We start from the raw sequence: 27,687 nt of genomic DNA on the forward strand, positions 1-27,687 counted from the left end.
CGATGCTAATATACAGCTTCTGCTCATTTTTTAATCAGTGCCTTAAACATTTGGTCATTTCTGATCTAAACAGTAAAAACAAAATTGTCTTTTGACATTATTTTTGCTCATAAACACAGGGTTTCTTTGACTTAAGACAATATGTGAAATGATGGACATACTCTCGAGTATCTGTTGCCAAGCATCTCACTGTAACATTCTAACACGCTGTACGTTTTGTCACCAAAACACTGCGAAAGCATTTCCTTTCAGTCCCAGCAAGTCACATGATCATATCACATGCTCCTGATCACTTACACGTTTCATGTTACTCCTCATTGGCACTCCTGTTCTTGGTTTCTGTGTGTTTCATTGACGAGCTTTTGTTGCCATGATTCTTGTAGTCTGAATGTTTTTGTCTTGTTTCCACTGTTTCAAGTTTTTTGTTTTGTACTTTTCACAATTATTTATCTTCACTTGCATCCACCTTCACCTCCATCTTGTTATAGTAGTCTTGTGTACATTTAACTAATAGCCTAAATATCTAAACAGTTGGATTACGCATGACAACACTCAGCAGGTCAGCATATCCTGATGTCCATCACACGACACGTCTCGTTTAGTAAGAAAAGTTTATTTCAAAAATTAAATCGTTCTACAAACGCATTTGCAACAGCAAATACCTTACAACTGTTAAAGAGTGAACAATTGTCTAAGTGGGGCAATACATTTGCTTCTACACTATAAGAGAGCAAAAAATGGGTGAGCAAATGTCGGTAGAAGAAAAAAAAACAGATGTGTTAAAAGAAATAAAGCTGAACTATGAGTAAAGTTAATAATACAGAGACATCACGGACAAAGTGAGCTTATCTACTGATACGGATTTGTTCTTGTATTAAAAAAAAACTCACTACAAGTGCATGAAGAGAGAAAAGATTGGAAAACAAAAAACAAAAAAACAAAAAAAAAAACAGGTCCCTTGAAATTGTTGCACGTAGAGTCTGGTCCAAAAGTAATGACACTCAAACAGAAATGTTTCTCCAACTTTCTAAGGAAACGAGTTCATTTAGACATTACCATGTTCATAAGCTTTACATCAGTAATAACACACAGATTTGGGGCTAATATAAAAAGCATATCTTGTGTGATGGTTTGCTGAACTCAGACTTTTGGACCAGACAATAATCAATCCATATGAGAATAATATTTCACTTTTAAAAACACTAGGTGGCAGTGCCTGCACTGTTACATGAGCTGAATGAACACTTGAGCTGAGAGGCTTTTTTTCCCCCTGGTTAGAGAATACTCTCTTGCTTACAGATTATACAGCCATGACGATACGCACACAGCTGAGTCAGAGGTCTAAGTTCATTATCAACTATCGCACAAACAGAGCCGATAAAGTAGCGATCTATGTGTAGAAAGGCAACACTTTCTATGAAGCCTTCATCAATAAATAGTTATAACTCTGTAATAAGCTGTAACAGCATGATTATAGCTCATAAAAAAATTCTTACAAAAACTATCAAAGTACAATAAGAGCAGTTTAATAGCTTCATACTGAGTGTTACCTTATAATCAACTTCTAATACGAGCTCATTCAGGGGTCAGTTTGTTCCTTCGGGTTTGTAGGACGTCGCTATAATGCTATCGTTCTTTTTGCTCAAGGTTTCTATTAGGTATGTATTTTTTTTTTTAATAATAAATCTACAATTTCTGGGGTTACATTCGGTGACTATATACAGCTCAGGCAAAAAAAAATAAAAATAATAATAATCCCGATGAGCGGAAAAGACCATCTTTCCAAGAGAGAGAAAAAAAAAAAATCAACACACAACCACACGTACCAACACATCCATGGTTTACTACATGCAATAGGTTGAGACTATAAAATAATAACAATGAAAATTGAAAAAAAAAAAAAAAAGTTTTGTTGTTTTCTGTTGCACGAGACCAATAGCGTCCCTGTGTGAAGAAATGTAAGCGCTCGTGCCAAACTGAACAAAACATTTGGCATCTCGATCCAAATGCCTCCGTTGCTGTGCCTCATGCTGCAAGGCAAATGGAAAACACACACACAACACACTCGGATATGTTTAAAAGGTATAAATAATTACCCATAGTTCTACTATGACAATAAATACGTCCAGGTTCTACATAAATAAGGAAACGGGAGAAGCTGAAGAGGTGTTTGTGTAGCTGACACAAGACGCTCACTTTTCACAATGACGCTGAGCTACTGGTGCAGGAAGCAGAAGGCAGCTTTCAGCAGGTGACACTTCCTTAGCAAACTCTATATTTACTCTAAATCAGTCTTTACTTACTGTCGTAAAACATTTTTTTTTCTTTCTGAAGAACCATAGCTGTTTTGCGTGATTCAATCTATGGTAGAAAGATTAACGGCCTTGATTTAATCGAAGCACAAATCGTCTTTGTGTCCCCTTCCTTCCTCTATTCCACTACAGTCAATATCCATGAACAATGGCACAAATCTTAATAGCACGTAGTGTAGACTAGGGTTTCAACAGCCTGGAGTTTCAACTAGAAATGTGCACGAAAATCAATTAGTCAAAACCAAACATTTGTCCACTATAATCAAATCCTATTTTTTTTTTTTTTGCCGACACCGCGGAAAAAATTATCTTTGCTGGCTTCGGACCAACCTGTAGTTTAAAAAAAGAAAAAGCCTGAGGCCAGTGCACTATTCGAGACGAAGCCACGCAGTTAGCTGGCGTGAATCTTCTCTGAGTCCAGTGTTGGCTTTGAATAAAGCCAAAAGGTTGCTACAAACAAACAAAAGCTAAATCGCCCCCCTGGCTGTCCCCTGACCTTCTTCCTCACATCAGGCTGCTCGATAAGTGTGTTTCAATGACTTAATGATCATCCTAACTTTTTATTTAATTCACAGCTCTGATTTCGGATCTTAAAACAGAAAACGTCGCTGCTGCATTCATGTTAACCGCAGCGATCTATTCAGCTGCAGAATCAGTGCACGTGAGTAGGAAAGAGGAGCTGAATTAAGAGTTGCTTCTCTCGGATTCTCGTGTGACTCATTTAATCTTCTGCAGTACAGGTTTCTGATTGTTTGCATGCATATTTTTCCTTTTTAATAGGCTTACGAGGTAATGGGAGGCATGATGATCTGTTCAACTACAGCAGAAAAAAAAAAATCTAGCTCCGCCACGTGAATCCCAAATGCCAAGTTGTTCGTTACAGTTCACAAGTCCGTTTAAATGAGTTTTGTTCATATTAACCAACTTGTCATAAACAACACTTGCACCTTTAATCCATAATAGGCTGTGACCAGGAAAGGCACGATTCTTTTTGACTTTACAAGTTCATTATGACGTGTTTATTTTCATCATCACTCGTATTTGTAGTAGCCTCGCTCGACTGCACGGGATGCGATCTGCTCGGCAGAGTAGCGCTGGTCCAGGTCGAGCAGAGCCTGTAGCAGGTGGTTGATATTTGCACGAAGTCCCTCACGCTGCATCCACACTCGCAGCAGTTCATACACCTTATCGACTGCGTTGTGCGACTCGGCGAGCTTGATGCTGTTGTCACTTACGCCGATGCTGCGGAAGAACTTGTTGTGCACGCGCACGTCTAGAACGTCAAAGAGATCAAAGCTCTTGCTTAGAGACACTTCCTCTGCTGTTGAGATGAAAAGAGGATGAAATACATTACAACTTATAGAAAACAAAATATCTGAATCATTTTAAACTATTTAAAATGCATTCAGGTAGAATTTAGTGAATAACCTTTCTAGTAAGTTTTCTTCTTTTTAAAGCACAACAATTTGCTAAGCTTAATACCGATTTGTTAAAAGGTCAGATGATATTTTAGATCTGATTGTGCTGAAACAAGATAATTCACTTTTTTTTTTTTACAGCCGGAATAACAAGGTATTCCTTCGCCAGCCTGTTTTTCCTCTTTCAGTTTTATAGAAACGGATAACTCTCTCTGTTGTCAGAATGACGAAAGTAACAGTGCTGTGGTATAAACCGGATGAATAAATGTAATTTATTCATATAATTTAATAATTTAGGAACCTTATATAATTATCAATCAATGGGTAAGACTATGTACGGTTTTGGAATGCAAAATAAAGAGTCAAATGCTTTGAAAACGAGTGTCAAATACTAAACATTTACAGATATAAAATAGGTAATGTAATGTGTGTGAAATGAGGAAAGCTAATCCTGACACAAACTTTCCTCAGAAACGAGGATGATGAAACAATTTTCTCTAGAACGCACTAGACAGGTTCACTTGTGTGTGAAAGTTTTCATTTCCGAAGCTAGACTGAAGCTTCTTACCAAGTAATGGAACAAGTCTTCTGGGTGTTCCATCCTCCTATTAAAAAATAAAATGAAATAAAATTAACGTTCTGTTCTCAGATTAAAAAAAAAAAAAAAAGATTAATAACCATCTCTGCAGGAGAAGTCTACTGACGTTAACACGACTCTTCTCAAAGGATCAGATAAGAACCTGTAAATTATAAATTGCATTTTGAAGTTAATTTAAAGCAGCAGTGCCCAATTCTGCTAATGGAAAAATGGCGTATTGAGGTTTAGATTCGCTCCCTGATCTCTAACACACCCAATCCAAGTGTGTGGATATTACACATGGGTGTGTATAGCATTGTCTGGTCTACAATATTTGGCTCAAGACACTGAGATGATGTGTTAAATCAGTCCCATTAATGCTTATAATGCTGATGGGGAAAAGCCAGAGTGATTGCAGATGTTTGGTTACATGGAAAACAGTGGGTAATTTTTGTTAAAATTAAAAAAATCTTTACTGGCAACCTCATAAAACATGACTGACTTTAATTACCTACACTTATTTACTCTCTCAAACACAATATATGTTTCAGGTCGGTGAAAGAGTGAAGCCTGTTTTTTGTGGGTCATCTGGATCAGGCTGCATCTGTTCACAGGACACCAGTCTGTAAATCTTCAGATGTATGTGGTACAAAGTATGAGGTTGCACAAGATCCTAAAAATGCACCAGTGAAAGTATAAGTGTGACTCAGAATGTTTTACCTACCCTGGCCCATGACTCTGCCTCCCTCTCACAGTTTGCTGACACAGGAAGTGGCATGTTGACTGGCAGGGCAGACAGACTGGTCTGGGAGGAACTGGTGGTGTTTGGTAGGCTGTCCCCAAGTCCTCGGTCCTCATCTTCCACTGGGATGCTTTTACTCCCCAGGATATGAGTCTCCTGCAGCAGGGGACGAAATTCAGTGCGCGGCAGTTCTGCCTCCTCTAACCCCGCGTTACGGCTGTTTTCACACTCCTCTGAGGTTGGGACGCTAACCCCGTCCTAAAAAGACACAAGCAGTGACTAATCAGAAGTTATACTAATAGATTTATGTATATATTTATAATCAAGACAATTATTTATGGGGTGTTAACCTAAAGTGTACAAAAAAGGACTTACTATTGGAATCTTCACTTCATTATTTTGAGCCACTGGGCTAGCTGAAAAGTAAAAATCAACACAATAAATGATTAATTTAACCTCATCACAAACACTTATTATGCATTAAAATGAATTATCATGTAACAATTATGCATATGACCATCTGACCATCACACCCATATGTACTTGCTGAACAACCCGTTCCAGATTGAGTCGTAGTTTAATTTTGTAATAACCTCTATTCTTTTAAAATAAGGCTTTCCACTAGATTCTGTGAGTAAAATTTGGAAAGTTTGCCCGTTAAGCCACAAGAGCAGTAGTGAGGTCAGGCACTGATGATGGGTGAGATGACCCAGCATGCAATCTGCGATTAAATTCATGCCAAAAGTGTTCAGGTGGGGTTGAGGTCAGGTCTCTGTGCAGGTCACTCAATGTCTTCCACACCAACCTCTGTAAGGTAGGTCATTATAAACCTCACTCTCTGGGTTAAGCTAGGCCTTTTAAATCTGGCGAAAGGAAATCGTAATGCAGCAGCATACAAAGACATTCTAGACAATTCTGTACCTTCAACTTTGTGGCAACTGCTTAGAGCAAGACCCCTAACTTGAGTGTGAAGGTCAGGTGTCTACATACGTTTGGTACATCATTTAACATTGCTGAATTCAATACAGATATAGATTTACTAGTAGAGAAACTGAACTGTGCTTTAATAATAAAAATAAATGAACAATAAGCGTTTAGTTTTATGATTAGATTTCCATTGAAACTAATTTTTTAACAATGAACTTTTGCTTTTATAAACAGCTCTATAAATAAATGCAGTAACTGATATTCCATAATCAGTAACTTGATAAATTTCTTTTTCCCCTGATGTTCAGGAAAGTCAGAGGATGACTTGGGGAATATTTCTAACATTTCATAGAGGTGAATGTGTTCAGGTTGCAGGCTTAACTGAATTTGATGAATGAGTGACTCGTGGAAGAAAATGCATGTAAAAAGTACTCAAATGTAATACTTAAAAATTTACATTTTTGTTATTTAATGATTATATTTCAAGGTAAAATGTAGTAGGGATTAGGATTAGTAGTAGGATTCTATTAACATTTGTCTATTTTAAAGCTGCAATTTACCCCAATTATGGAATCACACGTTACACATCAGTTCTGTTCAGGCTGATTTTTCTTACAGCAACAAATAAAATGTATACTCAATACAGTTATACAATGAATTAGTAATAAAATATTCGTGTAAAGAGATGAATTAAATTAAGGTATATTACATTTACATTTTCAGCATTTGGCAGACACCCTTATCCAGAGTAGTGATCTCATGTTTATACAACTGAGCAATCGAGGGTTAAGGGCCCAACAGTGGCAGCTTGGTGGACCTGGGCTTGAACTCGCAACCTTCTGATTGGTAGCCAGACACCTTAACCACTAGGCTACCACATGCCTATTATATAGTAGTAAGAAGTTTAAAAACCTTGTTTCGGACAGAATCGTTTCTTCTGCCAGAACAGCACACCAGCCACAAGAATGAGGAAAAGAAACACTACAATCACAGTCACTGTTAGAAAGGAGAGAAAACAAAACCAATTTACGTTCAAAACAGGCTTGAAGACTTGCTTTAATCCAAATATTTAACAGATTTTAGTCGCAAACAAAGAAACTGTAATGGTAAAATTCTAAAATCTTAAAACAGTGACACATATATGTGTGTGTGTGTCGTGTGATTGTACCTATGGTGCCATAATTGTCTTTTCTCTGTTCAGGCGGACTTGTGGGTGTCATAGTGGGGTCATGAGGTGAAAAAGGCCTCTTGCTACACTTTGTGTTGGATGTTGGAGTGCATGACCGCTCCTCGATTTCATCTGCTTTGCACCTGAGACAGAAATTAGACAATTATAATAAATCGTTTGTGCTTATATTAGACTTCATATGCACTCAGTGTTTATATGATGTGAATTGTTTAAGTAATATGAACCCAGGACATTTACACGTGGTTGGATTGGAAAAAAATAATCCCAATTTATCTATTTGTCTTTACAGAAGAAGAAAATTATTGACATGTTTTATATATATATATATATATATATATATATATATATATACACACACACACATATAGATTGGTTTCTAATTTAAAAAGAAATGAACGCTCAGCTACAGGTGTGGTGCTTTGTAGTAGTATGGTATGGTAGTTACCTCGTGCACTTTTTGCACACTTCACAGGGCTCATCTGGCAGACAGAAAGTGCCTGGCTTGCACTCACACTTGGTATCAGTTGTGCTTGTACACAGATCTGTTATTATCTGACCTGCAGAGAGACAGATAGAAAGAGAAAGGAGATGGGGGATCAAACCCCAGAATATCAAGGCTAGAGTCAAATGGGGAAAAGCTTGAGCAACAGGTGTTTTGTATACTGCATGCAGCTGAAGAGAAATAAATGGCATAAATATTCCAGCAAAATATCTCAATGATGTATGTGATGCAGTATGGATATATCATAGCAGAAATCACAGAATGTTTGGGTGCAAGAGTCCAGATTCCCTTTCCTCAAGTCTTCATCCACACACCCTCAGCAAGAGTTTCCATTATCTCTCTTTCTTTCTTCTCTCTCTCTCTCTCTCTCTCTCTCTCTCTCTCTCTCTCTCTCTCTCTCATTCATACACACACATTGCAATATGGCAAATAACACACTGACTCATGCACATAACAAGGATCACAAACAGAGCAGGGGTGATTGCCACACCCGGGTTGTGTAACAGTAGCCTTTTGGTTTCTCATGACTGAAGAAACTCTAAACCTGCCTCTATTCATTAGTGTCCATTAGAGTCCTATAGTGGTCCTATGGGACACTGTGAAACTGGTTCACAGAGTTTACAATGAAGTTTAGACCTTGGGAGAGTAAGTCTTGTGTGTAATGGCCAATGGACAAAAATCCTCTATTTGTATTATGGTTCATCATCAGAACTGATCAGTAAACTTGGATTCACCCAATTCTGATCTTCAGTGGTGGGTCACTGCTTTCTATAAAGCAGCAAACTAACAATAAATGCATCAATAGATGCTAGTCAGTTGAAAGTATTAGAAGACAGACGAAGATGTAAATTACCTGCAGGACACTGACTGCACTGGAGGCATTGGTCCATGCCGGTCGGGTGCTCGGCGTAGGTGCCGTCCTTGCATGGTTCGCATATTCCCTTCTCCTGATCAGCAGTGCACTTCTCCTTCACATAGGTGCCTGTTAAAGAAACACACACGCACACACGCTCCTTGCCTTTACTTAACATGCCAGAGAAATGATTTAGCGTTGTGCTAAGGGGAGCTGAAGCACAGCACTCTATATTTATAAAGCAGTTCACTTATTGTACATGGCAATGTTAATATTTCCGCAGCTAACCCTAGCCCTAACAAACAAAACTCATTAAGTCTCCATTCCTGGGCCATATGAGAATGATGGATGGATGTTGTTGTGGGTGGCTGCTAAGTGCTACAGTCAGAAGCGTTTCGTTTTGATTGGTGACTGAATATTGATGGAGTGTTTGCAGAATGTCATTTCAAACCGGCTCTAAAAGGGTTTTAGCTTTGTTTACTAATTTTTATTTTTATTTTTACCAAACACAAGCCTCCAAGTTCATTTGTGCTCACCAGCCTCGCAGTTTTTGCAGCAGAAGCCCTTGTGTGGATACTCCTGGTTCTCCAGGCACACTTGCTGCTTGGCCGTTTGGTTCAAGTGGATGCTGAGCTCAGCTTCTCCTCCGCTCACGGCGGTCAGAGCCAGCACGAGAAGAAAAACCTGGTGAGACAAATCCGTTCGGGTCAGTGCACGTGCCTTTCTTATTTGAACTGGAAGTTTTAGAGAAAGTAAAATACGTAAAAGTGAAAGGAGAGACAGATGCAGTGGTTAAAATCCTTTCATATGCCTGAGTGCAAAATCCGATCTTTCTTTAATTCAAACCAGGGGTCTCATTTATCATACACATAGTTTAGTGCATATACACATTTCTGCACACAGAATGTGATTTATCAAGTTCCTCTTGTGCGTGACGATGTCATCAAACGTCTAGTGGTTGAAAAATAACTGGGGTAAATGGATGATGAGGTGAAAGATGAAATATAAAGTAAAATCTCTCTCTATATATAAGATTGGATACAAAGCCAGATATTCATCTTAAGCCAGATATTGCATATAAAGCTTGAAGATTGGATACAAAGCCAGATACTGACTATTCACACCATTTGTTAAGAAAGCTTGCCAGGACAATTAAATTGAGTGTTTGCCCAGAGATGGTTTTGGGTTAAATAGAGATGATACTGTGTGATACAGTTTCAGCCATTATTGACATTTATATGGCATACTGTACAATACAGGCTGACCTGAATTTGGATTGTTTTTAGTATTGTTAAGAGCTCTGAATATCCAGAGTGGGTGTGGTTTAAGTGTCTTTCTTTCTTTCTTTCTTTCTTTCTTTCTTTCTTTCTTTCTTTCTTTCTTTCTTTCTTTCTCTTTCTTTCTTTCTTTCTTTTACCAAAAACAAAACATTGAAATGAACTAGAACAAACACAGAGTTGGCATTATGACTCTGTCTCAAACTACATCAGCTACATCGTATTTTATAAATCCTGTATGAGCATTTATTATTTTTTTTCATATTATTGGTTCAAAACATATTATTAATATGGCTACATTGGTTATATTACTATATGGTTAACTAGTTTTTAAACCAGTTGTTTTCAGGAAGTTAGTAGGGATGTCATGTAGTAGCATCACATGCTTGTGGACTTTCTTTGTGCTGCTGGCTTCAGAACTGGCCGATTGCGTTGGCCTACGAGTAAGAAGGAAACCTCCTGCATGTTGCGAAAATTAATTGTGTCCTGCAGTATCCTAACCTGACGTACACCTCCGGTCTCTGTTAGAAGCCCTGTAAAACTTTCTACAATTCTTCCTATGCGGTCACATCTCTGGTAAGTATGTGAGACTGAGCACGAGCAGAGCAATTTAGAACGTGTAGGAACGTTAATCAACATTCACTCTATACTGTGGACTCTGTACATGCGTTCATGTGCAAGTGTTATTTTCTTGTGTGTACTGCTGCTACTTTGTGCACGGAATTAGTTTGGAACTTGTTTGACACACACACACACACTTTGATAAACGAGACCGCAAAAGATTAAAGAGAGATGCGAATCCACGCAGGGAAGCTAATGAGCAGGGGCTTTGCTGTACCCAGACGAAATATAATCTAAAAGACATACGTGGCGTCACTATGGTTACAGGAATCCACACACACACACACACACACACACACACACACACACACACACACACACACACACACACACACACACACACACACACACACACACACACACACACACACGTCTGGAAACTGTAGCGGACACATTTCTGAGGTTTTAACATGGGTTCACAGGCACTTTATACTCTGAATAATGTAGCACTCTAATAATAGTATAGTATATGCACTCAGTGGACACTTTAATAGGAACACCTGTGCTTCTTCTCATTCGTGCAAATACATACTCGAGCAGCCGTGCATTGCCTAAAATGCTACTGATACGGTTAGAATCGTGTCAGAAAGTTTAACATTATACAAAAAAGTTTAATATTATACAAAGCTTCACGAATAATATTAGACATATTGGTCTAAATGTTTATCCCCAATGAGAAAGCCTGAGTTGACTGGGGTTTAATGTCGTAATGTGATAGAAAGTGAAAAACGTTCGGTGACCAACAGTGTTGGAGAATGCTCAGAACTGACAGGAAGACAACAGTAACTCAAACTAAGCACTCTTTACAACCGTGATAAGCAGTACAGCATCTCAGAATGAACCCTGAAACAGACTGGCTATAAAAGCCGACCACATTGTGTTACCAGTGACTTTTACTGCACACTCTCAACAATGTGTGTATGCATCCAATTCTTTCTGGATAGGTCACGTTAATTAATAGTAGTCAAAAAATACTTACACGATTCGTTAACAAGGCTGACACGTATAATTAACAGGTACCTAGAAAGCTAATCATCTGTACATGCTTTAAAAAAGTAAATCTGTAAAGCGGCAGTTTAATTCATGCTCAGAGGTGTGTGAGGTGGCATGGAAAAGTGAGTGTGCAAGACGAGAATATGTTAAGCTTTGTGAGAAAAAACAAAACAAAAACAAAAGTGACTAAATAGAGCGATTATATATTTTTAGGTGAGCGTTTGAAGTGTAAAAATAATAGCTGGTTCATGATGAGTGCGTGCATGTGTGTGTGTGTGACCGCTCTATTGCAAGTGTTTTTTGCCCACTTTCCCTCTGGCGCTTCTCTTTATTCACACTCTTTTCAGCTCCGTCACAAAGAGACGGCCTCTTTCAACAAAGTGCCGCTTCGAATGACCCACATTTCTATCTTCTATCTTTTTTTCCTTCTTTTTATTCTTCTTCTTTTGACGGTCACTGAACACCTCAGAGGAAACCCTACACCTCAGATGGCCTACATTTCCCATTATCCTCTGGCACAAAGAAGGGGCAGTGCGAGCCTCTAGAAAACGCCCAGAGTATGTAAAAGTGCTTAAAGGCAGACGGTTGGAAACGATTAAATGCCCTAAAATGAAAATTGCGAAACACAATTTGCTGGTTAAAGTGCTGATGTAGGATGTTGTAATCAAGTAAACACATGCTGCTACTTTGTAATGGAAATGCGGTGATTAGTATTCGGAAGTTTGGACAGACACAAGTGTTATAGAGTCAATTATAATGTAGTTTCCTTTGAAGGCAGCCAGAAAAGAAGCCAGATGATGGAGACATGAGTATTTAGGCTCAATTCATCAACATTTAAGTGTGAAAGTAAACAGAACTGTCAGTACAGCGTTGCTTTAAAATGATGGTGCTTTGACAAACATTTGGTAAATGTATTTTTCCTTGCTTCCTTGAGGAGGAAGGAGCTAAGAAGTGATGGAAATGTGAAGCTGTAAGAAGTAAGAAATGATTTTTGCATGCTGTATTGGGCATCGGTTAAACCTGTGACAGTGGCACAAAAGGAAAAAGTAACAATGGGCGTTAAACCCTGGATTGTTGAAGCGGAAAATAATAATGTGTAGAAAACTCTGCATCTAAAAACAAGCTGCATTTCCTACCCGGTTAATGGCGCGGCCGTACTTTAGCTAGCTTTAACAAAGGTTGATGTTTAGTGTAGGTTAAAAACCTATAATCGGATCGTCATACCACGAAACAGGAAACGCTGAATGTGCCAACATACTAGTTGTGAACTTTTCATTGGTTGACATCTGACTGTAAAAGTAAAGACAAAATCGAGCTCCGGTGAAATGTTCGTAACTCTCCTGGCTCTTGGTGCCTCTATATTAATGGCTGAAGAAGTCATTGAGGTGGTAAAGGAGTGAATACCAGGGAGTGGGAAAGAAAAGAAAAGAGAATATAAAGTGCATGTGTAAGACATTAGAACATTAACTTTGCGTCTGTGTGTGTCTGCTTCAGAGGAACTCTCTGGAAAGTGGCCATGCCTTGTTGTTCTAAGGGAGTTTCCTGGATTAAAAGCTGCACTGTCGAGAAACACTCTACCAGCTCGCGTCAGAGTTTCCAACGGTGCACACTCTCTCTCACACACGTTCCCTCTTTCTGCTGGCTGTCCTGCTCTATCCCCCTCTCTCTTTTTTTTTTTGTCCATAGCAGATATTATTCACAATTGTGGCATTAAGAAATTTCAAGGCGGCCGGGTGTGAAAGTGTGAGAGAGGTCATGAGAGAGAGAAGGGAATGAGTGAGGGAGAGAAAGAAAAAGAATAAGAAGGAGGAAATAAAGGAATGCAGTGAGAAGAGAGGAGAGCACAGATTCCTCCCTCTTCAGCAACACACTGTGGCTATTCAGCTGAAAGGAACTGTAAAAGGCCTCCTAATGAGACACACACACACACACACACACACACACACACACACACACACACACACACACACACACACACACAGAGCTTAGAGCGTTTCTCCAGACGTTAAATGCTTCACATGCAACGGAGCAAATGTCTAGTATCCAAAGGAATTAGCCGCACCTGTTGTGCTCCCTCCTCCACTGCACATGCGCCCTTTACCGTCTCATCTGGGTCAAAGGTCGTTCCTGTTTATGTCCAGATGACCTCACTCCCGGAAAAAACGCGCCTGCAATGCTGTTATTATCTTCCAATCTATTATTTATTTCATTGGATTCGCTTAGTGGCATAGTGTTCCATGCAGACACCATGACAAAGTGCACACTTTTTTCTTATTCCTCAATAAAAGTCAGGAGATAGCGAGGAGATGACCTCACTTCCTGTGCAGAGCCCGCACATTCCAGGCGGGGTGAATCACTGGATTCCATACAGAAGGACTGGCTCTCTCACCCAGAGGCACTGTACCACTGGTAACACCCACCGCACACAGCTAAAACTCAGCTTTGCACATGATCCACATTTTTACACGACGCGCCACTCAGACGCCAAAATAGCCCATAAACAACTACACTGGGAAATATACACTGTGTATATACACTTTATTAGGAACACACTGATAAACCTGTGCTTCTTTTATCGTTTGGTTGCTTGTCATTCATGCATCAGGAGAATAAAGTGCAACACTGTGCAAATACAAGTCAGCCTCAGGTAATGTTTACTGCATCTGTCTTAGGAAAGAAATGCGATCTCAGTGATCAGAGTACAGGTGTTGACACGGTGTAGACTGGGTGTATATGTGACAAAATAAAGGCACCTTCCTCTTTTTAATGATGAGAGAAGTCCTGGGTACAAATTGACAGGAAGCGGAATTTAGTTCGAACTCCACACAACCTTGGTATTCTGATATATTCCGATGTCTGGCATGAAGTTTACCTGACGTGCTAGATGACAGTCTGCATGTTTGATCACGGCTCTGCTGTCACATGACTGGCTGAGTGGAAAACTGCAGGAAGAAGCCAGCGAGTTAAAGTTCTAGCTGGGTTGCCTTGTGTCAACCCTACACTTGCTTATGCAAATGCGGTGACGTCAAATGTGCCGCAGGTGCGTCGGCATTAGACATGGGCTCTCAAAAAGGATAGGAAGAAACTAATTCGAGCTTTTGTTGAGCATTTTGTTTTCAATTGAATTCAAGACACCGATGTGCACAATTTCGAATTGAAGTCTTCGCTACAGATTTAATGAGTCGTTCTAGGTTTCCTGCAAAGTCTGTACATTAGATTTGTATGACCACAAAGTTTGGCCAGATGAAGAAGGAATGTTTCTGTCTGGCAGGTTCTGCCGGCGTTTTGCTTAAAATACAGCCAGGAATTTTTCCTTATGGATGAAGCGGTGTCATTCTGACATACAAACTGGTTCCACTGAAAAAAGGAATAAACTCAGGCAATATTGTTATGGTATGCCAGCAGTCCTTTAACCAATGAACCTGAATACTGGCATTACAAGCATCAATAAAGAACACTCTTTGTTCAGAGGCAGACAAATGAGAAATGAATCAACTAGTTAACCTACAGTGCTGCCCAGTTCTGACGAAACTAGCCTTCTATAATCCAAAAGCATTTAAAAACATGATGATGTTAATTCACCTCTGCAAAACAGCAAAGTATACTTAATGTTACACACTTAACAAATTAATACAGTTGACTGGTCTAAAGCAAATACTCGTATTTTCTCGATGTCTACGTGTGATTTGACTTTTCAACATTTTGAGTTGAGAAGGTGATTCCTTTAGTTTTTCCTAGTTGGAAATGAATGACTTCTAGCATTAAATAGTGCCATTAATGCTAGTTTTTAGGGTTACAGGCTCAAAGGTTCAATAAGGTCATGAGACTGGAATCTATTTTGAGTGACACCTTTAATTGTAGACTGCCAGTCAGTGTAATGTATTGAACTAAAGTAACGTAGCCGGGGCAGCACTATAGAACTTGCTAACTAACGAGGCAGGATGTTGAAAATTCATCAAAATGTTAGTTGGAAACATGTGCAAAGCAGTCATTTATTACTATAGATATTGTTGGTGTTTCCAAATGAGCTCTTGCAGAAGTCTTTTAACTTCTGCCAGTTGCAGAAAAATACTAGTCAGATGCTTTGACGCCACTATTAGCACAGTTCTTTATAGCTTTATCGCTTTCTTCTACAAGAACCCAAACTGGAGGACTGACACTGTAAAAAGTATCTGTATTTAAAAGCTCGTCTTGTGTGTGTGTGTGTGTGTGTGTGTGTGTAAAGACGAAAGTTCTTCAAGGCCGAGGGAGCGCAGTTCAGCCAGCAGACATGACCAGGGGCAAGTAAGATAAGGCAGGACATGAAGATTAAAACAAATGCAAAATACCACACACACACACACACACACACACACACACACACACACACACACACACACACACACACACACACACACTTCCTGTTTTCCCATGCAGCTTTAGATCATTGCGTATGGATCTAGAACTGACTCCTGTCTATTTTGTATCAAATTTGTTGGGATATAAAAAATCAAACCTCCTTTTCAGTATAAATCAAATGATACACAGCTGTGCTGCAAGAGGAAACGTGCTTGCACGCGCACAAACATACACACATTTGCTCGCACAGCAAGTTCGCCCAGACTGCGGTGTAGCCCGCGCTGTAATAGCTGGTCAGACTGTCAGAATGCAGACCAGCGTGGTAACCTTAACCTCCACGATGTGGGGGGGAAAAAGCCACAAACACTTGAAACTAGCACTCAAACACATCTTACTAAACCACAACATAGCAAAACAATACATTACTGTATCACTGAGCACATCATTATGCAAATGATGCTTCTAAACATTGTGCCGGAGTAATAACTAGTGCCTTGTATTTTATTACCTTGAACATTTCTATTTTTTTTGTGTGTGTTGTGTTACAACATGGAATTGAATGGGACTAAACTGGGGTTTTGTAATCATATGATTTCCCGTGCTAAATAATGGTTATTGTCATGCTACAAGTTCAAGAAAAAGTCAAGGAAGGTGAATACGCTCAAGTCTGCCTGCTCCGTTAGGGAAGACGCAGCCTTCCAGAATTTTCCTTTTTTTGGATAGAACTGCAGAATGGAGGAAGGAGTAGGCCTTAAAAGGAAACCATGGTCACTCTGCAGAATGAATACATTCAGGTATATAAATATTTGGACATTGACAAAGTTCTTGTTAATTGAGCTGTCTGTCACAGGATATTAAATTTGAAATGAAATAATGAATGTGAACTAAAAGCTTTCATTTAAAGTACTAAGTGAACTGTAGTAATGGAGAAATGACAGCATCTTGTACCAAAAACAAATGGCTAAACTAGCATCGGTAATTTGCGTTCTCATTTTAAATACTTGATTGGAAATCCTTTGCAGTCAGTGAGTGTCTGAAGTTTACAACCTACAGACAAACACTGGGTTTCTCTGCCAGCTCTTCCCGGGTCCTGTTGGTTGTTGGGTCATTTTGCCTTTAAGGAGTGAATTGTCAGGTGATTGACTTGCTAAGTCCGAGTCTTGGGTTGCTTTTTGAAGTATGGTTCGGTTTCATCTTTCATCTGCACCGTGAAGCTCCATCAAGTGAGTTTTAAAGTTGAACCAGTGAAATTAGTATCCTTTGTAACCTTTACCCTAACCTATTCCACAGTCAGCCATCAGGAGAAGGTTTAGGATCATTAGCGGTTCCTTCCCTTCGCCATACCCCCCCCCCCCCAATCATCCTGGTACATATATTTTCTAACGCTGAAGTTGAGCTTGTCTCATATGTAAAGGCTCATTCTGCTCTTCCTGTCTTTGAGGCTTACTACTTGTTTACATCTTGTGGTTAGCCTCGTGTATTTACTCCGGTGGAGTCTTGATGGTTCACTCAGACACAGATACACTGATCTCCTTGAGGGTGTTCGCAATCTGTCTGACTGTTGTGAAGAAAAAGCCTTTCACGAATGAAAGGACTCTTGTGCTCTCCAACACAGTTGTTTTTCTTGGTCGTCCAGGCCTTCTGGTCCTCCTGAGCTCATCAGAGAGTTCTTTCTTTTTAAGAACATACCGTATAGATGATTTCTATTTCCATTCTCTACCACGCTCGAGTGTTGGTATTTCTCTGACCTGTTTTTTTTTTCTTGTTGATATAAACCTTGTAGCCACTGTTACACAAAATGAATCAGCAGCTTCTTTGACTCAGAATTGAGCGTTTAGAGACATCCTGAAGCTCACACTGAGCCATCCTCAGGCTGTGGGACACTGGGACACTGGATCTGGTTGAAAGAATACAGCAGGAAAATGACACAAAAGCTTAGACAGCCTGGCTCTTTCAGCCCTCTGGTTCTCTGTGGCTAATAAGTGAGTCAGTCATGACGCACACTTAGCACCCGACTTCAATCCGTGCTATACACATATATAACTCAATACAAAATACATTGCGTCTGTTTACTTTCTGTGGTCACTTTTAATCTAAGGGAGGAACAAAAGGGATGAACGATAGAAAAACAAAAGCTCGCTACTGGAAACGATGATATCTGACACGCTTTTACTCTTGATTGTGCTACGTGAATATTTTCACAGTGTTCCCAAAGAGGTATGATATAATTCGGAGTGACATTATCTTATCTGCAATGAGCAGCTGATGAATTAACACGTATAAGAGAACTTGTTGACGTGCTGCTGGGCTACTGAAATGATTTTTGTTTTCATCCGGGCCAATGGCTTAATGTGGTCTGATACGAAAAACGACTGACACGCCTGTGTTCCTGTGTTCTCCAATCAAGGCGTAATTTAAAGATTTCTCGTTTGATTGCTCGCAGTTAATCGCTGAGCTCTTTGCTGGAGTATGTCTAATGAAACAGGAAAACGTTCTCCAGATGAGAGGAGGATAAAACCATTTTGATTTTGTGTACAGTTGTGTGGTCCGCTTCCTAAACAAACAACCCCGCCGGTGAAAGGGCTAAAACGAGACGCACATGGCGGCCCACCATAGAAAAGTATACACCGGATACAAGCGTGTGTTTCCTGTGGCTTCAACTTGGAACCAGGAAGCTGAGGGTTGGCTGCATAGAGCTTTGTGAATACATCTGACATGCGTGTGTGTGTTTATGCTGAGCTTCAACTTTTTGATTGCTATAAAGAAAAAGTACTTGAAATGACAATTGTCTGGATGAACTTACTATATCCTCTTCCTCTAAACACACACACACGTCTTCTGTTACTAACAGCAGAATGTCATGTACAGTGTCATTATTCTACTGCATGTGGACAGAATAAGTGTACAGTTTTGTTTCATTTAATTACGTTTTATTGTATTATTTGGAGTGACAGAGGTGTTTTGGACGAGAGGAAGGATTTCGGATTCAGATAAGCAGACACACAACATTCTTCATTAATCCTTAGGCACAGGAATCACTCTTTCCCAACCATGTGAGTCTCGTTATCAAACTGCCTCTTATTCTTTTGTACAGGATGTTGGTGATATGGGAAACAGGAGAGAGAGAGAGAGAGAGAGAGAGAGAGAGAGAGAGAGAGAGAGAGAGAGAGAGAGAGAGAGAGACTTGGATCGAGTAGACGACAATCAGATTGGCCGGGGACTAGAAGAGGGGTCAGTTAAGAAAAGGATGGGAACCAGCCACACACACTCACAAAAAGGTCATGCAGTGTGCCAGATGACCTTTGCGATGCTGCTTAAGGTTTACCAAGCAAACCACAGCTCATGTGAAGACACATACTCAAACCTCACGGTCGACGGATGCGTATAAACACGGATACTTGCACGCGCACACGTACACACACACTCTGGGGGAGCGTGTGAAACCTTGCAAATGTATCCTCTCGGGGAACACAGGAAGCACCGAGACAATGCAGAGGCTTCACATGAGGGCCAAACAAATATGACATACTGTACACAAACACAAACACACACACACACACACTCTCTCTCTCTCTCTCTCTCTCTCTCTCTCTCACACTTATATTAACATGTAGGGATTCCTCACATACACACACTCTGACCTTATGAACTTTATAACAAATGTTAATCCAGTCGCCCAAGTTCTGTTTTCATTCAGCTGTCGGTATTTCGGGAGCTAAACAGTCGTGATCCTTTAAGGTCTATAGGCTAGAGCATGAGCAGAGCAAGAACCCTGAAAGCGAGCAGTTTAATTAACACAGTCGCAGTTTCCACAGGAACAACCGAAATCCAAAGGCAGGGCTGAACAGCATAAAGAATTACTCATTCTTTTTATACATCAACATCGGATCAGGATTTTGAGCTATAGGAAGTTTAATCCTGCTGCACTGGTTTCACAAGCGTGTGTGTGTGTGTGTGTGTGTAAGTGAGAGAGAGAGTGAGTATAGCGTGGGAGGATATTAATAGCACAGGAAAGCCACAGCCATGCAGACCTTCTGCATTTCAGACGAGCAGTTTTAGACGGCTGGCGTCTGACTTCAGCGTCTGATAGATAGACTAGAAGTTTGCGATGGTGAGAAAAAAAAACCCCCAAGAAATAAGACTGAATGACTGAAAGACTTTCAAACGTAAGGCAAAGACACAGAACTTACGCTGCACTTCCTGTGTAAAACCACACTTTCAGATCCAAAGATAAGCATGTAGAAAAAAAAAAAAGAGGCTTCTTCAATTGTAAAGTCAAGAATGATGCAAGATATTTTGCTTTATGTGTCTCATTACAGCAAGTTCTGAGAGTATTTAACTCCGTGATGTTGGAGCAAAAGACGAGAAAAATTTGCAGGAGTCGACTAAAACATATGACGTTTGTGACACTAAGTCACCAGGCGAGAACTGAAGGAGAATTGAGGAGTACCAAATGAACAATTATTAAAGGATTGTTCATGTTTGTGTTTTATGCATCTCCAGTGAGGCATTATTGAACGGGTAATTATTCCCAGGATGAGTCAGAGTTCAAAGAGTTCCCAGACAATCACGAGTTCGACAGGTTTAGAAAAAGGACGTTGCTGATCTCCGAAGAAAGGCGATGACTCATCGGGTGAGATTATACTTTCCATTTATTAACCGGTTAGCAAAGGATCAGAGCAACGTGTTAAGACAGTAAGTGACTGATCTAGGAGAAGGCAGGATTTTGTTCACTGCTGATCCTGGACCAGGCCTATAGGGTCTGGGACTTTATACCGCATACCTTTACCATTAGCCAGTCATCTGGATTTGAAAGGAAAAGACTTCTAGGAACTTGGAGCTACATACCTAGTGCATTAGCCAGTGACATGGAATTAAACAAGCAGTTGTTATATTTCAATTACTTGAAGGGATTTTTGGGGCCTTTACAGTTAGCCACTGACCTGGAATAAATCTTGTTGAGTATCGGCCAAGAGTTGACTACAAACGTTAGCACTGGCCAGTGATCACTGCGTTGTGTTAAATACCTATTTGACTAGTCATGAGTACATCCGGTTTTAAACTGCTACTGCATTTGGATAAGGCATAAAGGGACTGAGATCAGACATATAAGGTCAGGTTTGTGCAAACTACCAGTGCAACACAATGACACTGTTCATCGAATCATATATCCGTATTCTGATTAAAACTCGAAGTAGGCATGACCTAAACAGGTAAGATTAAACATGAGCTCTACTGCTATACCGTTAGAAATACCGGAACTCATAGTGATGGCTCAGCGGACTCCACTTGGTCGTAATTGGAAGAACATACGTGCTAAGGATAAATTCATCATTTGTGTATAATTATTCATTAACGTCTCTGTCCCAGAAGCTTGACTGCTCGCTTGTGTCCATAAGAGAAAAAAAACTGCTGCTCGTGTGACTTCAAACCTTCCAATTTGTATCTGTTTAGCAGACATCTCATCATTAGGAATAACGTAGCGGTATTCGGTTACATAACTTGTGCAATTCAAACACTGAATCTAAGTGACAATACAATACTAATACATACGGTTACATAATTAGGTAAATACTGATTCGTGCATCACGTACTGTTCGTTATTAAATTGGGATGGTACAAGCAACAGCTCTGTTTAAAGTATCCTACAGCCCTTAAAAAAACTCTAAAAGAATAGCAGCAATTTCATCAGACGCAAAATGGATAAAAGGATGTTTTGTGGTTACAGACGCTATTGTACCTCAATTTTAGGCCAGGTTCTTTAGTTGAAGTAGACGTCATCTACAACACGCACAAAGTTGGATTCACAAACAGGGCACTTAAATGATGTGGCCCGCTGAACTTTAAAAGAAGTTGTTTTCACTAATACCGTTTGTGTCTGAATGCAAAACACTGCGAGTTTATCAGGTACACTGGCCCTGGAACCTAACACCATTTTACTGTGAGATATACACACAATCTGTAACTTAAATCCAGCCACGTTTAAGTTCTTATATTTACTCTAAACACACACCCTCACGCTCCACGGCTCAACGCTCCAACAAATAAAGGCTGCCGAGAGGAAAAAGAAGAAAGATATAAAGAAGATGGATGAGCACAAAAGAACATTAGCTCGCTCACTTTCTCCCTCTGTCTTAATTGGACAGAGTATCAGGCTACCAGAACAACAGGTGCACTATCTGTATGGGTAACACACCGTCCCTCCTTGCTTCATCTTCCAGTGAAGGGTGCGGCTGCTTTTCTTTATTCCTGACAAAGCCTCCTCCCCAAAGACGCTCTGAAGAGGACAAAAGCCGAGCGCTGAAGAGCTCCGGTCTAGAGTTACAGCCGTGTCAAAAGCCGTGCAGCTCTGCAAAGCGCTTCAGTAGAACCGGAGAGTGTTTCAGAACAGGGAGCCTCATTTAAAGCGCCTCGTCTTCTAAAGCTGCGTTCACTTTAGGCTGAGACAAATCACTGCTGTCAGCTTGAGTGATTCAAACTGTCTGTCTTCTTGGGGTTCAGATGGATGAGAAACGGCAGTAGATATAAGGTTTCTCCTTCATAACCTTAATTACAATTTATTTACTGATAAACTGACTATTCGATAACATCCTGTGTTAGAGGTTTAAAGCACCTCGTGTATCTCAGCCCTATCTGTGATTGAACCTTTGAATTAAAAGTTTGCACGATTTGCATAGTTACTTAATCGAGGTGCACCAAATACTATAGAAACATTAGATGCAAAGATTTTTTATCTAGTCAAATTTCTGTTATGGGAAAGTCAATCAGATCTCATCTGCCAGGTTACTACCAATGTATTGTCCTCCTGATTTATCCTCTCTCTCTCTCTCTCTCTCTCTCTCTCTCTCTCTCTCTCTCTCTCTCTCTCTCTAAAAATGAAGTTAGAATCAAATAACAATGCTTGAAATGAAAACAACACAATAAAACTAGGTTGGTTGCTAATATGAACTGGGAATCAACATTTTAACCATTTTTGAAGCAATTTATCAACAATTTAATATCCAACACAATCCATCAGTATACTGTACTGCTTATCCTACACAAGGTCGTAGGTAGCCTGGAGTCAATCCCAGGGTACTCAGAGCAAACACACGCACATACACGCATACACACACAACAATTTAGAGATAACAATCAGCCTACAACGAATGCTTTGTCACTGGGGAGGAAGATGAAGTACACAGAGGAAACCCCAAAAGCATGGGGGAAAGGCTAAAGGCAGGAATCAAACCCCCAACTCCAGAGGTACAAAACAAATTTGCTAACCAACTGCTCCCTGCCCCACTGTATTTTATAAAGAAATAAATACAAAATCCCAGAAGTCTTGTATGCTGCTGTAAAGGTGTGTCTGCAAATCCTTGATCAAAAAACGGCAACAAAAATGTCTACAACCTTTATTAAGTAAAAAATGCAAAACAGACTCACCAAGCCTTGCTTTTTCCATACTGCTGCATATGTCCTGTTTATCTAAGAATATACTGTTCAATAATCGAATACAAAAAGTCCCACATGTTTCGACATAAGGTGAAACTTGATGATTAATATCGGTATAGCTTGTTCAGACAAAGATCTATTAGCTTATATATAACCTGGCCAATGTTCATGGCCATATCTTTTGTTTTCACATGACAAACTCAGTTAGAAATCTGTTACACTATATTATTACTCCAAATATAATTCTGATCAGATAATATAATTACATCAGATCAACTCAAAAATCCTACTGGAGTATGTCCAAAATAATAATAATAATAATAATAATAATAATAATAATAATAATAATAATAATAATAATAACAATTGTTATTATTGTTATTGTTATTATTATTATTATTATTGTATATTTGTAATATATTTTATAATAATATAATTATTATTCATTATTAAAAATAATAATAATAATTATTATTATTATGTTTTTGAAGGACGGTTTTTCTTGTCTGGGGGCATGTGAGAGTGTTTGTGAACTGTAAACCACAAAAATTGCACACTGCTGCACAATAGAAGTAGATAATTGACAAGATAAAGAAATAAATGTTTATTACTGATCAAGCACTTAGTGCTTTGAACCATGTAGATGTTGTTGTTTTTATTTTGAATAGGTAAAGGAGTCTAAAAGCAGCTTTTGTGGTGGAGCAGATGGACTGAGCCTACTGAGTGATACGGAGAGTCAGAATTCAACCACTTTTTGTCACCAGAGTCAATCAGCCTGCTTCATCATTATCAGCTCTGCTGTGAGCAACACAGTGACCTGAGGACTGTGACAAGGCCTTAACATAGGGCTTAAGGGGTCAGTTCTACTGACCTGAGAAATCGTCAGTTGTGAATGGTGGAGAAAATGATGAAAGCGAATATTATCTAGTTAGATAAGAACATGGGTGAGGCATCGTCTCTACATAAACATCTCTAATGGCTGAAATTACCTCGATTCCGCTGTTGGTCACGTACACAACTACACCATCCATACATACACACACACACACAGCCCCCCAAACACACACACACACACACACACAATGACAGACACGAACAGTCTCACAAAACTTGTCGGGACATTTGGTTTCCACAGAGATATAAACACAAACACACACACACTCACACACATACACACTCACCTGACTGCTCTGATAATAGGCAGTTGCACAGGATTGCATCACACAAACCATTTTAGACTCCCAGACTTTCATATAAACATCAGATGGCAGATATAAAGCTCCTAATGAGCTGAGGGACATGTCGGCGCTTTCTTGTGGAATCCTGAATTGAGGAATGCTTGCTATGTTTGGACTGAGGAGATAGAAAACACACTTCCTGTCTGTGCCTACACCCTCTGATAACATCCTTCATTCGTGCAAGAAACAGAAAGAGAGAGACAGAGAGCTGAGAGGGACAGAGAGCTGAGAAAGATGCAGACAGGAAAAGAAAGAGGGGGAACATCTGTTTGTTTGGCATGTAGAAAATGGCAAAGAGAAAGCATGTGAGCTTCTGAAGGACCCCAAAACTTGATTGCATCTCAAGTGTGTGTGTGAATGCGAGTGCATGTGTGGGTGGGAACTGTGAACAAAGCTTTGATTCCCGTCACTAACATCTGCGCTGACAGGAAGTTTACAATAGGAGCGGCACAGTGCTGCCGGGCCCGATTTCACCCTCTCCCTCCCCTGCTCGCTTCTTCCTCCCACCCTCTCTCATCCTCTTGAGAACGAGGGACGGTTCTTCAGTGCCTAGCACGGTTTACATGTAGCATAAACACCCAAATGGCCAACCACCACAGCTATGAAGTTTCAATAAACAACCTGGAGATGAACAATGTTTTCAAAATTTGTGAGAGCACTTATCTCCAAACTTGTGAAAAATAAATTAAATCACCACCACCAAAAAAAAAAAAAAAAAAAAAACCCCACACACACTATACAATTTGCATCTGCTTCAGAGGAGGGAAACTCAATAAAAGTAGCTAATGGTTGACCACAAAAGCAGACGATGAGACGGGATTTTGTATTTATGGTAGCGGATTTTGGCAAAGAGAAGCTGGAAAAACCAACACACGGCTGTGAATGGCTCTTTGAGCGCTGAGACGAGGCTCACACTGGCACTCTTTCACCCAAAAAATATCCCTTCCTCCAAGTGAGGTGTGCGAGGAAAAAGCAGGACAAGGCCGGTTAGTGTGAAGTGCACCAGTTAAAATAAATGGACACTGAGGCGAGAGGACATAAGGACGATTCTTGTCCAAGAGAAAAATCTGCACCACCTCAGTCTTATACACTGCATTTTTCGGTAGAGTCCCAAAAATCTAACTTGCACTATGATTAAAAAAATATAAAGCTGACACTTTTTATTAACTAATACATTGTTTATGAAATATATTTGGTCAGTTTGACCTTTCTATATTTTAGCTGAAGTCAAAGCTCAGCTCTGAGAAAATAAAAATCTTTTTGATCCCTATTGTATAGTTTATACAGTTTACTCTGTATCTGTATTGTGTTGCACTGCGTTATCTAATTACACTGAGCATGTGTGTGTGTGTGTGTGTGTGTGTGTGTGTGTGCTTTTGTATAAGCTTAGGTTTTGTGCTGCCTTCTTAATTGTGGTATGAGAACGAAGATGTTATTGAGTTGTTTAGTGGAAGCAGCTGTTGGAGATGAACACATGGCTTCAGCTCACAACAACACAACAATTCACCACTGCTTAAAAAAATAGAAAAAAGAAGTAAAAAAAACTTTAAAAGATGGCGGGGAAAAAAACTATTAACATCAAAAGTAGATTTGTGATGAGAAAAAACACAACATGGATATAACCTTTTATCTTCAAGAAAGTGTAAAGTGATAGCAAAAACATTTCAATTGTTAAAAATCAATTAATGTTTACATTTTTTTATGGATGGACTTAAAGTTCACAAGATTCCTTACGTAATTAATACCGGTTTAAAGTAATTTTTTTGTACAACAAACCTGTGTTATATAACTTGAACAATATATAAATGGAGAACACAACAACAGCAACATCAATAATAATAAAACATTATTATTGCTTATACTTTATCTATAGCTTTTGCAGTAGAGACAATTGATGAGTCCTAATTGGATATAATTTATATATCGTCGTGTTTTTCCTAAACACACTGAATCACTGAGATTAAGTAGGATGAACATGAACATGAACATGAACATGAACACACACACACACACACACACACACACACACACGGCTGTTTTACTGCTATAACTATTAACTAATTGATACTGTTTCATACTAATTCATACTGTTTTATAACACCGGTTCACCTTCACGTAGGATTAGTTTCTTAATGAGTATAAAGTCGATGATATTGAAAAGTAGCATTCATTTGTTTAAAAACTGAATAAATATAAAAAAATTCCTTGTGTCCTCGTGAGGACCTGCTAAAGTGTGTGTGTGTGTGTGTGTGTGTGTGTGTGTGTGTGTGTGTGTGTGTGTGTGTGTGTGTGTGTGTGTGTGTGAACATACCGTGTATTTCATCGCGAGCTCTTTCTCCATCCTGCTCCGTGACGGAGGATTTTATTTGTTTTGTTTTTCTTCTCCCAAAAGTTTTCCCTTTCGGAACAAAAACACACTCAGAACAAAATTCCGTTCAGTAACGCAACCGAAACCCGACTATCCTCTTTTTTTTGTCATTTTTGTTTTGACATTAACCGTAATTTCAGATCCACAGCTTTCACGGTAACCGAAGCGCCCTCCGTCCAGCAGCTGAGAAACTTTAGTCGAAAGTTTGCTCTCTACGTCTGTTGACGTCATACCCACGTCTCGAGCCGGCTTTTCGACCAATCGCTGAACAGGCTCTGAGCGCGTGCAGGGATTTCTCACTAGGGGCGGGGCCGCCATTTTAGAAGTGCATGTTTTTTTTGCTTGTTATTTACACAGTTGGTGTGTGTCCAAGAAGCTGAATAGTACCACACTAATGCTATTTTACTTGAGTACTGTGTCTCATAAAACATGATACTCTGGTATAAATAGCTTAATAGACTATAGGCGAAAGAGTAAGAATCTACAGTATAAAGTGTACAGTATATAGAGTTCTGGGGAATTTATTCAATAATCTCCAATTATTATTATTAATTCATAATTATTATTAACTTTTTGCAGTGTGACATGACAGGGACCATCCTGCTTAAAGAGGACACTGCCATGAAGGAGTACAGTATACATGGTCTTAATACACAATGTTAGCTTGACTTCTTCCTCTAGTGCATCCCAATGCCATCTCGTTCCCATGTAAATTACACTCATGGGCCCGGTTGATGTAAAAGAAAATGTGATTTAACGGACCAGCCCACCTTTGTCCATTGATAAATTGTTCAGTTCAGATGCTAAAAGGCTCATTGCACTTTCACCAGTGGACAGGAGCCATAAACAAGTCGTCGGTTTACTGGTTGTCCTTCTTTAGGCCACTTTTAATAGGTAT

The 27,687-nt window shown here is 39.6% G+C and overlaps 1 protein-coding gene across 1 annotated transcript; it reads right to left on the minus strand.

Moving 5' to 3' along the window:
- Positions 1–597: 597 nt before the first annotated feature.
- tnfrsfa (tumor necrosis factor receptor superfamily, member a) lies at positions 598–26,998 on the minus strand. Its single transcript, XM_027132952.2, has 10 exons — positions 26,733–26,998; positions 9,057–9,204; positions 8,521–8,649; positions 7,611–7,722; positions 7,145–7,287; positions 6,889–6,972; positions 5,425–5,465; positions 5,032–5,307; positions 4,299–4,335; positions 598–3,633 (listed from the first exon to the last, which is right to left on the minus strand). Exons 1-10 carry the CDS (start codon positions 26,760–26,762, stop codon positions 3,344–3,346), a joined length of 1,290 nt encoding a protein of 429 aa, XP_026988753.1. The 5' UTR covers positions 26,763–26,998; the 3' UTR covers positions 598–3,343.
- Positions 26,999–27,687: the final 689 nt, after the last annotated feature.

This window comes from Tachysurus fulvidraco, chromosome 21 (genome assembly GCF_022655615.1).
Source record: "Tachysurus fulvidraco isolate hzauxx_2018 chromosome 21, HZAU_PFXX_2.0, whole genome shotgun sequence".
Taxonomy (NCBI): domain Eukaryota; kingdom Metazoa; phylum Chordata; class Actinopteri; order Siluriformes; family Bagridae; genus Tachysurus; species Tachysurus fulvidraco.